This window comes from Anser anser, assembly GCF_964211835.1.
Source record: "Anser anser genome assembly, chromosome: 27".
Lineage (NCBI taxonomy): Eukaryota > Metazoa > Chordata > Aves > Anseriformes > Anatidae > Anser > Anser anser.
The window spans coordinates 5208944-5221841 of record NC_139748.1 but is presented as its reverse complement, the minus strand read 5'-3'; the positions used below and the strand labels follow the sequence as shown (position 1 = coordinate 5221841).

The 12898-nt window shown below is 52.4% G+C and overlaps 1 protein-coding gene across 3 annotated transcripts in view; it reads right to left on the bottom strand.

The window, feature by feature from the left end:
- Positions 1-12898, bottom strand: part of PPP1R12B (protein phosphatase 1 regulatory subunit 12B) — a 120540-nt gene that overhangs the window by 15344 nt on the left and 92298 nt on the right. For all 3 annotated transcript variants that reach the window (XM_083812963.1, XM_083812964.1, XM_083812966.1), the window contains 2 exons: positions 915-931; positions 268-421 (listed from right to left, as the gene is read on the bottom strand). In XM_083812963.1, the coding sequence (XP_083669089.1) occupies positions 268-421; positions 915-931 (171 nt within the window). The remainder of the gene's footprint in view (positions 1-267; positions 422-914; positions 932-12898) is intronic.

Here is a 12898-nt window from a genome sequence, read left to right as displayed (position 1 = left end):
ACATTTCTCTAGCCTCATTCCTCACTCCCCCTTCCAAAGTCAGATATCTGACTTTGCACGGTGTCCTTTCGCCCCTTGTCCTTTTTCGACCCTCTGAGGAGCTGCTGCATTTGAAAAAGGCTAGAGTCATTTCCAAAGGCAATGGAAACAGAAAATGAAAAGAAATTATTTTGCTCTTTCTTGCCAAAGACTCTCGGTGCAGGTTTCTGCAGCAACAGGCAGCTTCTAAGGTGCACGCATTGACAGTAATCCATCTAAAAATCCTACCTTTTTATAGTCCCTGTTACTCTCCTCTTCTGCTTTGCTGCTGAGGGCAGCTAACCGGTTCTCCCTCCGGGTGTAGGCACTGGAGCGGCTGGAGGCACGATCGCTGTAGGAGGAGGAGTCACTGGCAGTAGTAGGGTTTGTAGCTGCTTCCAACCTAAAATGCAAAGAGGATCTAGCACCATGGCGCAGCGACCACGTCGGGACTGCCTGTCTGAGCCTGCCAGGCTGGGACTCGAGGCCGTGCACAGGCACTGGGACTGCTGAGCACGCTCCTGCCGCAGCGCAGCGCCCGAGGGCAGGGAGCACCAGCACTGAAACACATGGGAAAAGTCCGGTGGGTGTCAGCCTGAACCCCAACAGGGCAGTAACTTCCCGTGCATCTCCCATCTGCATGGTGGGAATGGGCTCCGTTGCTAATGGGGCACAGAGGGTTTGTCTCTCTGCAGAGTATTTGGTAAGTAATTTGGGGAGCAAAGGCTGGAAGCAAGCTGGCTCAACAGTTCTGCTAAGGTAAGTACCCAATGGCCAGCAGCAGTTTCAGCTTATGCTATTGGTTTGAAGTACTGGGAACCCCTGAAGCCATAGAAAAAAGTACCACTGATAAATATTAAATAGAAAAAAAAAAATCCAAGAAACAAAACTCTTACCTGGAAAGTCTTTCATGCTGAAGGGAGAAGGGAAAAAAAGAAAGAAAAATGGAATTAGTAACCAGAGGAATTAACAGTGCAATTCAAGAATTGTGGAGCTGCCACGTAGCAGCAGTTTCCTACCTCTGACACAAGCAGCAAGCTCACAACAAGCTACACAGTGCTACCTCCCACGCCCAAACTGCAATTCACCAATTCCTGCCTGAATCTTTTCAATTGCTCCTGCTGCTCTGAAGTACTTCAGATTTAATTTCTTTCCTTAACCTAAAAACTACTGAACCTTGATCTTTAAATCCTAGTTCCCAGAATCGAAATCCATTCCTTGGACCAAAACTAATCTATTGTTTCCTTTTTAAATCAAACTATTCTTCTTGATTTTGACCACTGTCCTATGCACGATGCGGGTGAGAGTGATTAATGGACCAGATGCACTGAGCTCTCTGTGTATTCATGTTGGATGTCTGAAAACCACAAACCGTTTTTTCTCCACGGGCAGACACCTCCCCTTCAAAGGAGAGCTTCACTACAGCGAGGGGAACACAGCAGAGCTGCCCGAGGAAGGGAGAGGAGCCCTCGGCAGCCAAAACATTCGGCACACTGGTCGTAGCGTGCCTCAGGTTCTTCTTTCCCCATCGACATCCCAGTCGCCGCGGTGCAGCTCTCAGCTCTGTCGTTGCTCATACACAAAAAATGACCTGGGCCAACTAATGCACAGGGGAGGTTACAGAAGAGTTTTGCTTGGCACTGTAATATCCTACAGGGCCTGGTTGTGGTAAACCGCAGTTTTTAATGGGGTTTTCTGGACTGGACAGCTTTCTCCTCCAAATGCCAAAGCCAAACAGCAATAGCACAGGTGTCCTGCAGGATGCACCACCCTCATCCAGCGCTTCCTTCCTGCAAGTTTCTCCGTCTGGCAGACGTTTACTCAAACTGAAGGTGCAGTCTGACGCTTTTTCAGTCTCTTGAACTGGAAATTGAGCCTGACGTCCCGCTACCAGTGTTATTAGCAGTGCCGTTTCTGCAAGCGAGCACAAACCACCTGCCAGTGCTACCAGCTATTTCCCTACAGCCTCTTTAATAAGTGAACACAAGAAGAAGGACATTACAACGGAGGAGAGGGGTCAGGCTTTTAGTGCCCAGACGTGCTTGTGTTGTACTCTGTGCTGTTTAAAAACACCACTAAGCCCAGCAGCCAACGCCATGCCGGGTGGCCACTTGCTGCCCGCCCGTCCCCCAGCACGCAGGCCGCAGACCCGCTCCCGCACCCACCGATGCCTCCGATGGCCGGGTAGGTGTCGGGGACAGACAGGGAAGGTGGAGAATCGGAGAATTGGGACCCTGGAAGCTCTGCGATCAGAGAATGGCTGAGGTGGGAAGGGGTCTGGGGATCACCTGGGCCAGCCCCCTGCCCAGCAGGGTCACCCCGAGCACGCTGCGCAGGATGGCAGCCAGGCAGGTTTTGGATATCTCCAGGGAAGGAGACCCCACAGCCTCTGGACATCCTGTCCCAGTGCTGCCACCTCACAGCACAGAGGTGCCCCTCATATTGAGCCTGAACCTCCTGGGCTTCAGCTTGTGCCCGCTGCCTCTCGTCCTGTCGCTGGGCACAACCGCAGAGACCGGCTCCGTCCTGCTCACACCCTGCCCTCAGACATTTATACACACGGATGGGTCTCCCCTCAGCCTTCTCTCCTCCAGGCTGAGCAGCCCCAGCTCTCTCAGCGTGTCCCAGGGGTGCCCCAGGCCCCGGCCACCTCAGCACCCTGCTCAGGACTCGCTCCGTGTCCCTCGTGTCCTGGGGAGCCCAGCACTGGGCACAATGCTCCAGGTGGGGCCTCACCAGGGTTGAGCAGAGGGCAGGATCACCTCCCTTGACCTGCTGACAACACTTCTGAATGCAGCCCAGGTCACTGTTGGCCTTCGTGGCCGCAAGGCCACGACCACAGCCAGAGGGCTGCACGGGCAAGTCCAGAGCAACAAGCTCTGCGCTCGGCCTGCCCCGAGAGCTGCCGCTGCTTGTCAGGACGCAGGAACGTGGTGGCACATCGTGTGCTCCAAGTCATCCCACTTCTAATTCATCCTACCCTAATGCAACCCGATCCCGGATTCCAGGAAGGAGCCTCCCAACAGGGCCTGCCATCATGGCCGCCTGGAGGGCAGCCCTCCCTGGGATGCAGCGGTTTGAGCCGCACGAAGGCCGAGAACCGCAGCAGCCCGGCACGTTCGAAGCCTCATTCAAGCACATTCAAGCTGAAGCTGCTAAATCCAAAGCTCAAAAGGGACGAACAAACCCTGCTGTTAATTAGCACGCCCTCCCTAGAGCTGTAGCAGCCGGTCCGGGTGCTGACACCGGTCCTGAGCCATGGCAGCGGGCCCAGCCCCGGACTCCTTTACTGGCTCTAACCCCTCTCCATGCAGGAAAGCACAAGTTTTCTTTGCACCACACAGGCGATGCTCCTGCCTGCCGCTGTCCCAGGGACGTCCACCAAAAACCAGACACAAACAGCCGTGCTCCCAAACGAAGCTCAGAGCCTCTACACGCTGAGAAGCAGTCACCGTACGACCGACCTCTTGTGCTGGGTATCGTTAGAAAGATTCCAGTTTTCAGCCACAAATGCGTTGATGAAGGTCTCTGGGGTCTTTTGTCAGCAGAGCCCCTTACACTTGCCTCATTAAGATGTTGCCCCAGCCTGCGGCCTGGCAGCTCCCCTGAAATTTCGGCCCAGTGACCCAGGCTCCACGGTTCGGTGGGAGGGGGAATTAGGAAGTGATTAACAAGGCTCTTGCTGGAAGTTATTTGTGCAGTTTATGCTAATCCCTTTCAGTGACAACTCCCCTTACAATGACAGACGGCTCGACAAGTAATCCACTTAATATCAAGCTTGCATTTATTTCAACAAACACACCTGCTAATGTATTTGAACAGTGCTGGGAAAGTCCACACGTGGCAGGGCAAGGCAACATGAAAACCGAGCAATAAAAGCAAAACCTGAGCAGGTTCCCAAGCAAGTCTGTGCACTTCCAGCAGGAGGGAAACGTCATTTTTGTCTTTTTTTCCCCCAAAGAAACAAATAATCTCCAGAGGCAGAGAGAGCAGGGGTGTGCTTCTGCTAAGGAGGGGTGGGGTAAGACAGGAATAATTTTAAATAGCTGCTAGGAACACCAAAGGAAAAAAAATAACAAACCAGAGTCTGGTTTATTGTATTGGAAAACCACCCTGTGATGGACACTGGGAAGAATTATTTCAGGTTGCAACTGTCCCTGTCTCTCCATGGGGAGGGAGACACCAGTTAGGACCAGGGGACCCCGCTCCTGCCAGCGCCAGGACGAGCGCGTCGTGTCTTCCCTCCTACACCCTCCACCCCAGCACAGGGCACCTCTGGGGCTTCTTGAGCCAAAAGCTGGATTTTTCTTCGTGCTCAGTGCTTTCTCCTTCCAGGAATTTGTCTCCTGTTGGGCTCATTTAAAGCTTTGGGTACCCCCAGCATCCTGCGGTGACAGGTTCCAAGAGCCAGCTGAGCTGGGTGGAAACAAGTTGCCGTCTCATGGTGGCCTGTGACCTGCAGGATCCTGCAGGATCCTCTCCCCTGTCCCTGGGCATCGCACGGCGCCGAGTTATGGGAAATGTTTGCAGTCACAGTGCTTGGGAAAAGCCTGTGTCCTTCCCTCACCCTTCAATTTTCGGGTGTCTCTCACCATGTTGTTTCAGTTAAGTGGTATTTTTGTGACAAGGATGATTAAGCTGAGAGGAACTAGATGAAGCCTGGGTCTGGGAACAAGACATTATAGCCGCTGCTGGAAATAGCCCTGCTATAATGGAAGGTGCAAAACAGTTTTCATTAGCAGATCATTCCTCTGCTTGCTGTTACCTTCAGGGAAGGAAGGGATATTTATTTTATTTTAAATCAGTTTCTGGCTCAATATTTTCTTGAGTTTTGCACAAAGGCCAGTGCTGGTATTGCAGGGAGGAGCTTATCCCGTTCATTTTTAAAAATAATGATAGAAGAGGGGGGAAAAAAAAAGCCTGAGTGAGAAAAAAAAAAACAAAACAGCTCCACTTTTCAGCTACAGAAAAGGCTCCAAGTAAAAGGGGTGACATGAAAAGCAGCAGTTCTGAGCACAAAGACAGGCTTTGAAGCCTGAGGAAATGAGTTAAACAAAACGATGACCGAAATCTTGTGCACTTGGGACACGCTTGTGCTGCTGGAGAGGTACCTGACAGGGGAACTGTAAGCTCTGCATGCAAACATTGGAGTATGTGCTTAGCTTAACATCCCTGTTATTTGCTCAAAGACAGACAAACGTTCTCAGAGGCCACTGGGACATCACATTGGTGACATTTCCAACAGAAAGCAGCTTCCTTCCAGCCCCGTTCTGCCCTGCTGCTGGCCACAGCGCCCTTGGAAACCTTTGCTGTGCTTCCAGCTGCACCTGCACTGTCATCTCTGCGATCGCTGCTCCTCCATTTACTGCCCCTTCTTTAAAACCACTACATATGCCACTTAAACTTCTGCAGAACCAGCTCTCTTACTGTGTGGTGTATGTAAGCAGTGAAGAAGGATGCATCTGCTCGGAGATCCTGTCCCAGAGCTTCAAACTCTGAGGTCAGAGTCAGAAGGTGAAGGGCAAAGCTCTCCCTCCGTCGTTTCTTGAAATAGAAGTTGGGGTAAACAAAGGGAAACTGGAGCCAAGACCACCAAAGGACAAACGTGCACTTACTCACACGCCGCACGAAAGGGCTTTCTCTTCCTGATTATTCTTGAATGAACACCGTGCAACCTGCTATAAGGTTAAGGAAGGGATGCTGAGAAACAGCTGCACCACCCGTAGGAACGCAGCGCTTTTTGTTTTGTTTCTTTTTCCTGGCAAATCTGGAGCTGTGCTGTCGGCGTTGCCCGGGCTGCTTTATTTCCCTCGGGATCAGAAGTTTGACTAGAAACGGCAGCCACGGAAGCACGGGCTTGTGAAATTATCTTTCTCACAACCTAAACAGGGTCACAGCGTTTCAGGGTGTGGGGGGGAGGAGGACCCCGGGGAGCGGTGAGGAGCCAGAAGCGGCTGCCCTGGTTCGGAAAGCAGCACGCCTTCCCTTCCCGGCAGCCAGCGCTGAGCCCAGGCCCCGGCGCCCTGCTGAGAGCACCGAGCCCCGCACCTGGAAGCCTTCTAAAGGGAAATTTAAAAGCACAGAAAGCTCGTGGGCGTGCCTCTCGTTTCTGGTAACCCCTCGCTCCTGGACCTCTCGTGGAGGGAGGCTGGGGGTCCCATGTCTCCCCCAGACTTGCCATTCACCTGCTAGGTCTCCTCTTCTTTCCTCCCGGCCATGCCCTGGTGGGCAGCGCGTTCAGGCAGGCTAGGGGGTGGCAGAGGGCAGCAAGGGGGGTGGCTATTTTTGCAAGCCTCCCAGACAGGGTCAGAGCTGACTCGGCCAAGCTGGGCTGGCAAAACACAGGATATGTGAGATAGGACCTGAGAAAAAGGACAAACGGCATCGTACCAGGCTGATTTCCCCTGCACAAGCCACCTTCTCCTGCCCCCTGCTCTCACGCCGGCCACTCCAGGGACGAGGAAAAGCCGGGCACCAGCCGTTGCTTTACTCCTCCGGACCCCTGCGATGCTGCAAAGCGCCAGGAGCGTCCCAGGGACTTGATTGTAGAAACACGCTCGGACTGTGGAAGGCAGGAGCCTTCCCTTCGAAGCTCAGAAACTTTTACAGCTGTTGTTCAGCAAAGTATAATTAAAACCAAGTTCCTCATGGAACGTTTAGATAAAATGAAGCCCTGAAACGCAGCGCCAAGAGGGGGATCAGCCACTTCTCTTGCCAAGTCAGAAATTGGCCTAATTGCTTCCAATTGCATTCCTCTGTGGCTAGGATCTGACCCAGCAAAAGGGAGAGAAAGTCTACTATTTACATTTTTTCCAAAAAAAAAAAAAAAAAAGGAAAATAGATGCTTTGGGAACATCTTATGCTTCTTTATCTCCAATTGGCCAACCTCAGGAAGATCTGCACTATTTTAAGACAGTTCTCAAGGCATTTAGTTCGGTGTGTTTTGTTTCAGAGATCCTGATCAACACCCCTGCCTAACCAACCACCATTTAAAAAGATCCTAGAGCGCAGCTCCAGCCCTGCTCTCCTCCCCCTTCTTAATCAAGAGAGGAAGTTTTATGAACCTCTCCAATTTTGTTCTTGCGTTGGCAACTGTCCTCCTGTTTGTTTTAGAAAATAAATACAAAACAAAGGCAGCTGCTTGTGGGGCCGCTTCTTTCCCACTTAGACGCAAAGCCACCAGGGATGCTGCAGGGAGCTGGGTGCCGAGCAGCCGCCAGGTTCCTGCGGTTCCGTGGCTGTGCTGGTGCGGGCACTTGGCACGGCAGCTGCAGGGACAACCTCTCCGGTGCCCCGTGCTGCTGCTGCGGCTCCAAGTCTCCCTGGAGCTGTGCAAGAGGCGAGCTGGAAGGAGGAAAGGCGACGAGGGCGGCTGCCGGCTCCACGCGCAGACCCCAGCCCCGTCTCGGCCGGGTGCAGCTCCCAGCGGGGCTCCCCTCGATGCGCCTGTCCAGCTGGGTATCGGCAGGGGCAATGAGCTTGGAAAGCTTTCCACTGGGTGCAGAATGGTTACAAGATCTGTTCTGAACACTGCTTTTGTTACTTTTTTTTTTTTTTGAGGTCATCGCCTCCCTTGGAAAGTTGCTCTGCTGACCTGAGAGCTGTGGTTTGCTCCAGCTTCCTGCTAGCTCCAGCGGAGCTGATGGATCCTGCTGCCTTCCAGCTAACGCTTGCGTTTGTGCAAAGGCAAGGATTACAAAATCCCATTGATATGATTAATAATCCAGCGTAGCCAAACCACCTCCATCTAACCTCCAGCTCCCCAAAGCCCAACGCAAAGTATGTTTTCACAAACTATAAATCAATAAACTTTGCTTAATAAAAACTGCCATTACTGAAGCACAATATTAGAAGATCCTCCAAGATGAAATAGTGGCTTTGGCAGCTGGCTGAAACAGATCGCATCGTTTACAGCACGGATAATGCACGTTTAATCAGAAACAAATACACATGGCTGCGGCGGACTGACGACCGCATCTCCCGCAACCCCAAACATATCGAAACGTTTTGCAGCCTTACAACGTTTGTGCGCCTGCCAGCCCGTGCCTCAGTTCCCCGCGCCTCCCTCACGTGGCCCGTTGGCTTTGCAGCAGCTGCAGTTTATTACCACGGTCTCTGGGGGATAAAGCTCTCCATGTAAAACGTCAGGCTGGATTGTATTTTAATTTAGTAAAGGCCACAATTCAGAAACCTGGGCTCGTTGCTCTTATTTTTCCTTCTTTTTCTAAGGGATCAAATTTTATTGGTGAAAAATTTCATTTTGCAAAGCGACGTGAGCTTAGACAAAGCTCTCCACACATGAGGCAACAAAAGCTGAACGGCCAAGTGACCCAAGAGGAGAAAGAAGATCGCTGCTCCCAAATCTCTTCAGTATGAGAATGCCACAGGTCTGCAGGCAACGGCTTCTGCCTTGCCCCTGCAAACGCTCCCCTGGGATGCTTCCAGGTGTTATCATCGGCTGTTTAAATACCAATTAGGGGAGCAGCCAGGATCCAGCTGCCTCAAACCAACCTGCTGATGTCTTGGCACGAAGCGTGCGCCGACGAAGCCTGCTGAACACCTCCGTCCTGCAGCCACATAGCATTCCCGTGACACTGCTCCAGCCGCGGGGAGTGCTCGCATGGAAAAGCCATCAGGGCTGCTCTGGGTGTGCTGAGCTGTCTGTACCACGCCGAGCATCCTGGGCTGTCAGAGTTAAGACTCTTTGTGCCGCCTCTCTTCCTCCTCATTTGTTTCAGGCTAAAATAGCTCCAGACCAGCTGCCAGCCAGCGATCTGAACCCAAATATGTTTGGGGACGTCTGCTGCAAAGATTTTGTTTCTACTGAACTGCAAGAGTAACCTCAGCAATTTGGGGTCATTAAAAAAAAAACACAAACAACTCCTTGGAAAAAAAAACAACCAACCAACCAACCAAAAAAAATCCCCACAAAAAGCAAACCAAAATGCTAACAGCTCCCCAAGGTCAGGATGTTTTTATCTGACCACCAGTTGCAGCTCCGTTAGGCAGCATCTCAGCATCCCCGTCGGTGGAAGTCTGCGAGCACACGGCACAAAGCTGCCTGGAACGGCACAGGGCGCCCTGGGAACGTGGACAGGCCGAGCTCTGTCCCTCCTAACCCTGTTTGCTATGGGGCTGTAGTCCCTTCATGGCAAACAAAGCTATAATAGGTTCCTGCAACTGCAGTAAACACTGGTTTCCAGTTCAGTTTGAAGTGGCTTCCTGCCCACGGTTTCCACCCGCTCTCCCATCGCTTCCCTTGGCTGCCCATTCCAGCGTGCCTGGTCGGGCGGCTGTACCACGGGCTGAGCCACGTCGCACATCTCCTCTTCCTCCTCCTCCTCCTCACCCCTTGGGCATCCCAGGCTCATCCCCTGCTCTGTCCCTCGCAGGCGCTGAGCGATGGCGCGTGGCTCCGAGTGGCTCCCCTCTGAGCCCAGCCGCCTTCTCCAGGCACCTGGAGCTGCCCGGGCAGCGGAGAGGAAGAGTGGGAAGTTTGAAACGTGGTCCCCGTGCTGCCCCACGGGCTGCTTTCTCTGAGACCAGTCACGCTTAAAGCAGCCAGACCACGACACAAGCCAGGTCCCAGCGGGATTTCAACACTGCGTGTGAAACCGCATCCCGTGGGTCCAGCCCTAGTGCTCCGCGAGGATCCTCTACAAGAGCAGCACAGCATTGCACAGGAGCAGTAGAAAACGAGTAGAAAATGTTATTTTGATAACAGCAGGGTTTCACCCGCCCTAGAAAACGCGGCAGAGCTGGGGCACAGGAACAAGCAGTGGTCTGCGACTGTTCAGACCAATCAGTAGTTAACAGGCTCCCTGCTATGGCTGTGGCGCGATTAGCTCTGTTCCTGGGAAGGGAGGGGGGCTGAAGAAGAAAGTTTAGCCACAGGGACACCAGCTGGGTGCGCCACTTGCTCCGTGGGTCACAGCATGTGCCCTGGCCCATTTTATTTATACCCAGGGGTGCAGCCAGGGACAGAAGAGAGCTGTCTGGCCACTGAGTCACAGCAGAGAACAGCGAACCGGGGGTGCCCGAAGGATGACCAGATGTTCCTGATACACTTCCAGATATGGACATTTACAGAGGAAAACAAAAAAAATAAAGAACAAACAGAACCCAGAATGATTTCTTAAAGATATCCATCTAAGGAATATGATGCCTGAGAAATAACCACCGATCAGACCAAGGAACAAGCCAGGGTGAGGAAGAACACGGACTAAAGTTAATTTCTGAGTTTCAGTATCCCACTTTTTTGTTGGCTAATGGAGAGGATGCAACAGCTTCTTCAAATACTGTGCAGCCAGCCAGCAACCCAGACATTAGAAAGAAAAAGTCATGAGACAACTTACTTGACCCGATTTCAATTTCTGTAGCATCGCTTTTATCACAACCAGCGCGAGTCCAAGCCACTGGATGGAAAGCCAAGGAGATAAAGTTTCCTGGAGCAACGTTTACAGAACACCCTTTATGTTCTAACGCGTCCGCAGCAGCAGTGCAGCAAGCCGAATGATTCATACAGGTCTAACTAACGTGAGAATAAACCTGTTACCATGAACATCTGAAACAAGACCAAACTTGTTGCAAAAACACTCAACGGAGCGAAAACTGACCGCCAGACACACTCATATTCGGAGCTCTGCGAAGGCTGTAATCTGAGCAGGCATTTCTACCAGCGCCTCAACGCTCCTGGACATCACTCCGTGATTAAAAGACGTCTGGTTTGGCCGCGTTACCAGACCTCTAAGATTTTTTGCCATTATTTATGTGTTAATACCCAAAACATGCTGGTTTCATTTGCACACCAAGCATCTGCAGCTCAAATGGCTAATGCTTTTGTGCATTAGCTTTCTTCCTTGAAGATTTGCTTTGGATTCTGGACATGTGTCCACATCAAAATCACAGCCGGGTGGGAAGCATCCGAGCAGCGATTGCCATGGCAGCAGAACGACCGCGGGCTGGATCTGGAGGCCAGCTAACACATGGCGATTTGGAAAGTTGCTTTCTACGCTCGAGTATTACTCTCAAGCGACTTGGTGAAAACATACGGCCCGTTCAAGGTGTTCCTGCATCGCAGATCCCACTGAGCACGGCTCCTTCAGCCACTCCAAGGAAAGGCAGAACAAAACCAATCGGTACGGCCGATGGAGCATCCTTAACACTTGATTGCTGAGACCCTACTGCCAAAAATTCTGCTGCAAAGCTCAAGGAACAATCAGGGAAGGTGGCTTAATGAGGGAGCAACCCAGCAGCAGATGGGAGAAGCCTTCTACTGAACCTTCGGGCACGGCCAGGACCAACGCTGACTCTACAGCCTCTCGAGAAGCGAGTGACAAACATCGAGCGATGACAGCCAAGGTGCAGCCACCACTGCCCAGCACACGCAAGGGGCCGGCGGCTTGAAGCTCTTCGTGGTTTTCTTCACAGCAACACACGTGGGATGACAGGACAAGGAGCACTCCTCAAAAGGAAGGGAGGCAGGGAACAGCTGAAAAGCTGCCCTTAAAATCCGTGCAGTGAGCTGGGAGCGCGCATCTGCTTCAGCTTTCATCTTCCTGATCTATAGCACGTGGGGAAACGCAAGGGTTGTGGAGTACCAAGGTACAGACAGGTGAACCGAAACACAAGTACAGGGTATTTCCTACGAAAAAACAACTGGCCCAGCATAAACAAGCATAAATAAAAATCGTTCCTCCCTTCCACCTGGTAAAACACACCCAGGATGATTTGACAGGATTTAATTACACGGTCACTGTGATTCCGGGCTGTCCCATCTCGACACAAAAATGAGGTACCGAGGTTCGAGGGCAACAAGATGGTGCTGACCTCGCCCCAGGGCACTGGGGCACGCTGCAGAATTTCCTTGGCGTGCCTTTCGCTCGTGCCCTGCCGTATTTGAGAACATTGCCCTTCTTGTGACGTGCAGCGGCTCAGTGCGAAGCGCTCACCCTCCTCGGCTGTGCAGTTGTGGAGATCCCATCAGTTAAAGGTGGAAAAAAACCACGCAACTTTATCATAACACCTAAGTTAGGAATGCTACAAAGAGCAGGGCAAGTGCCGCGGGGCATGCCATAGGAAAGCGCTCTGCAAATGCCATCTGCGCGCAGCTCTTTGCCTTAATAAGTAAGACCTCCTCTGGGCTGCCTGGTTCTCCACGAGGTTTCCGTGCCTGTACCACGAGCACGGCTCGCTGCCTGCTCCTCTGTTCTGGCACCCCTGCTCGGATGGTAACGTTGAGCACCACAGGTCTGCGGCTATCAGCCTCAGCTGGACGGAAATCTAAAAAGCTCCGAGATCTCACACTCCTGCCTGTTTCAGTAAGGCTGGCGGCACACTGCTGCAAGGGCTGCCAGCCTTGTCGGCACAGGGGTGAAAGGGGGACACGCACAATCACAGGGCAAATCCATAGGAAAACGCACTTAATTATTGTTCCTGCTCATGGCAGAATTACATTGTCTTGGAGGTTACACTGCCTGAGTTAACTCTTCGTTTTAGTTTGAGGTAAACCCTTCCAAGGCATCGGCATTTCCCCAGCCCTGACACACCAGGGCTGGTTCCTACAATGACCTGGGAGCCAACGGTGCTGTGCCTGCGGCACGGCTTCTCCCACAGCGATGCTGCGGTGCTACGTCCAGCGTTACTAACACTGCAAGAATAAGCAAGGCTTCCTTGCTCACCAGAATCACAAGGGGCCAAGGAAAACTCTTCGCCAGGCTCTCCCTTTCCCACCCTGCACCTGGGAGCTCCCACTGCTTGGCACCCGAGGCCCCCCCGAGCCTGCGATCCCGTCACTGCCATCAACAGAGACCACGAGCAGCTCCCGTTATTTGCATCAACGCCACCAGGCACGCGCCATGCAAGCGAATACGGCAGTCAC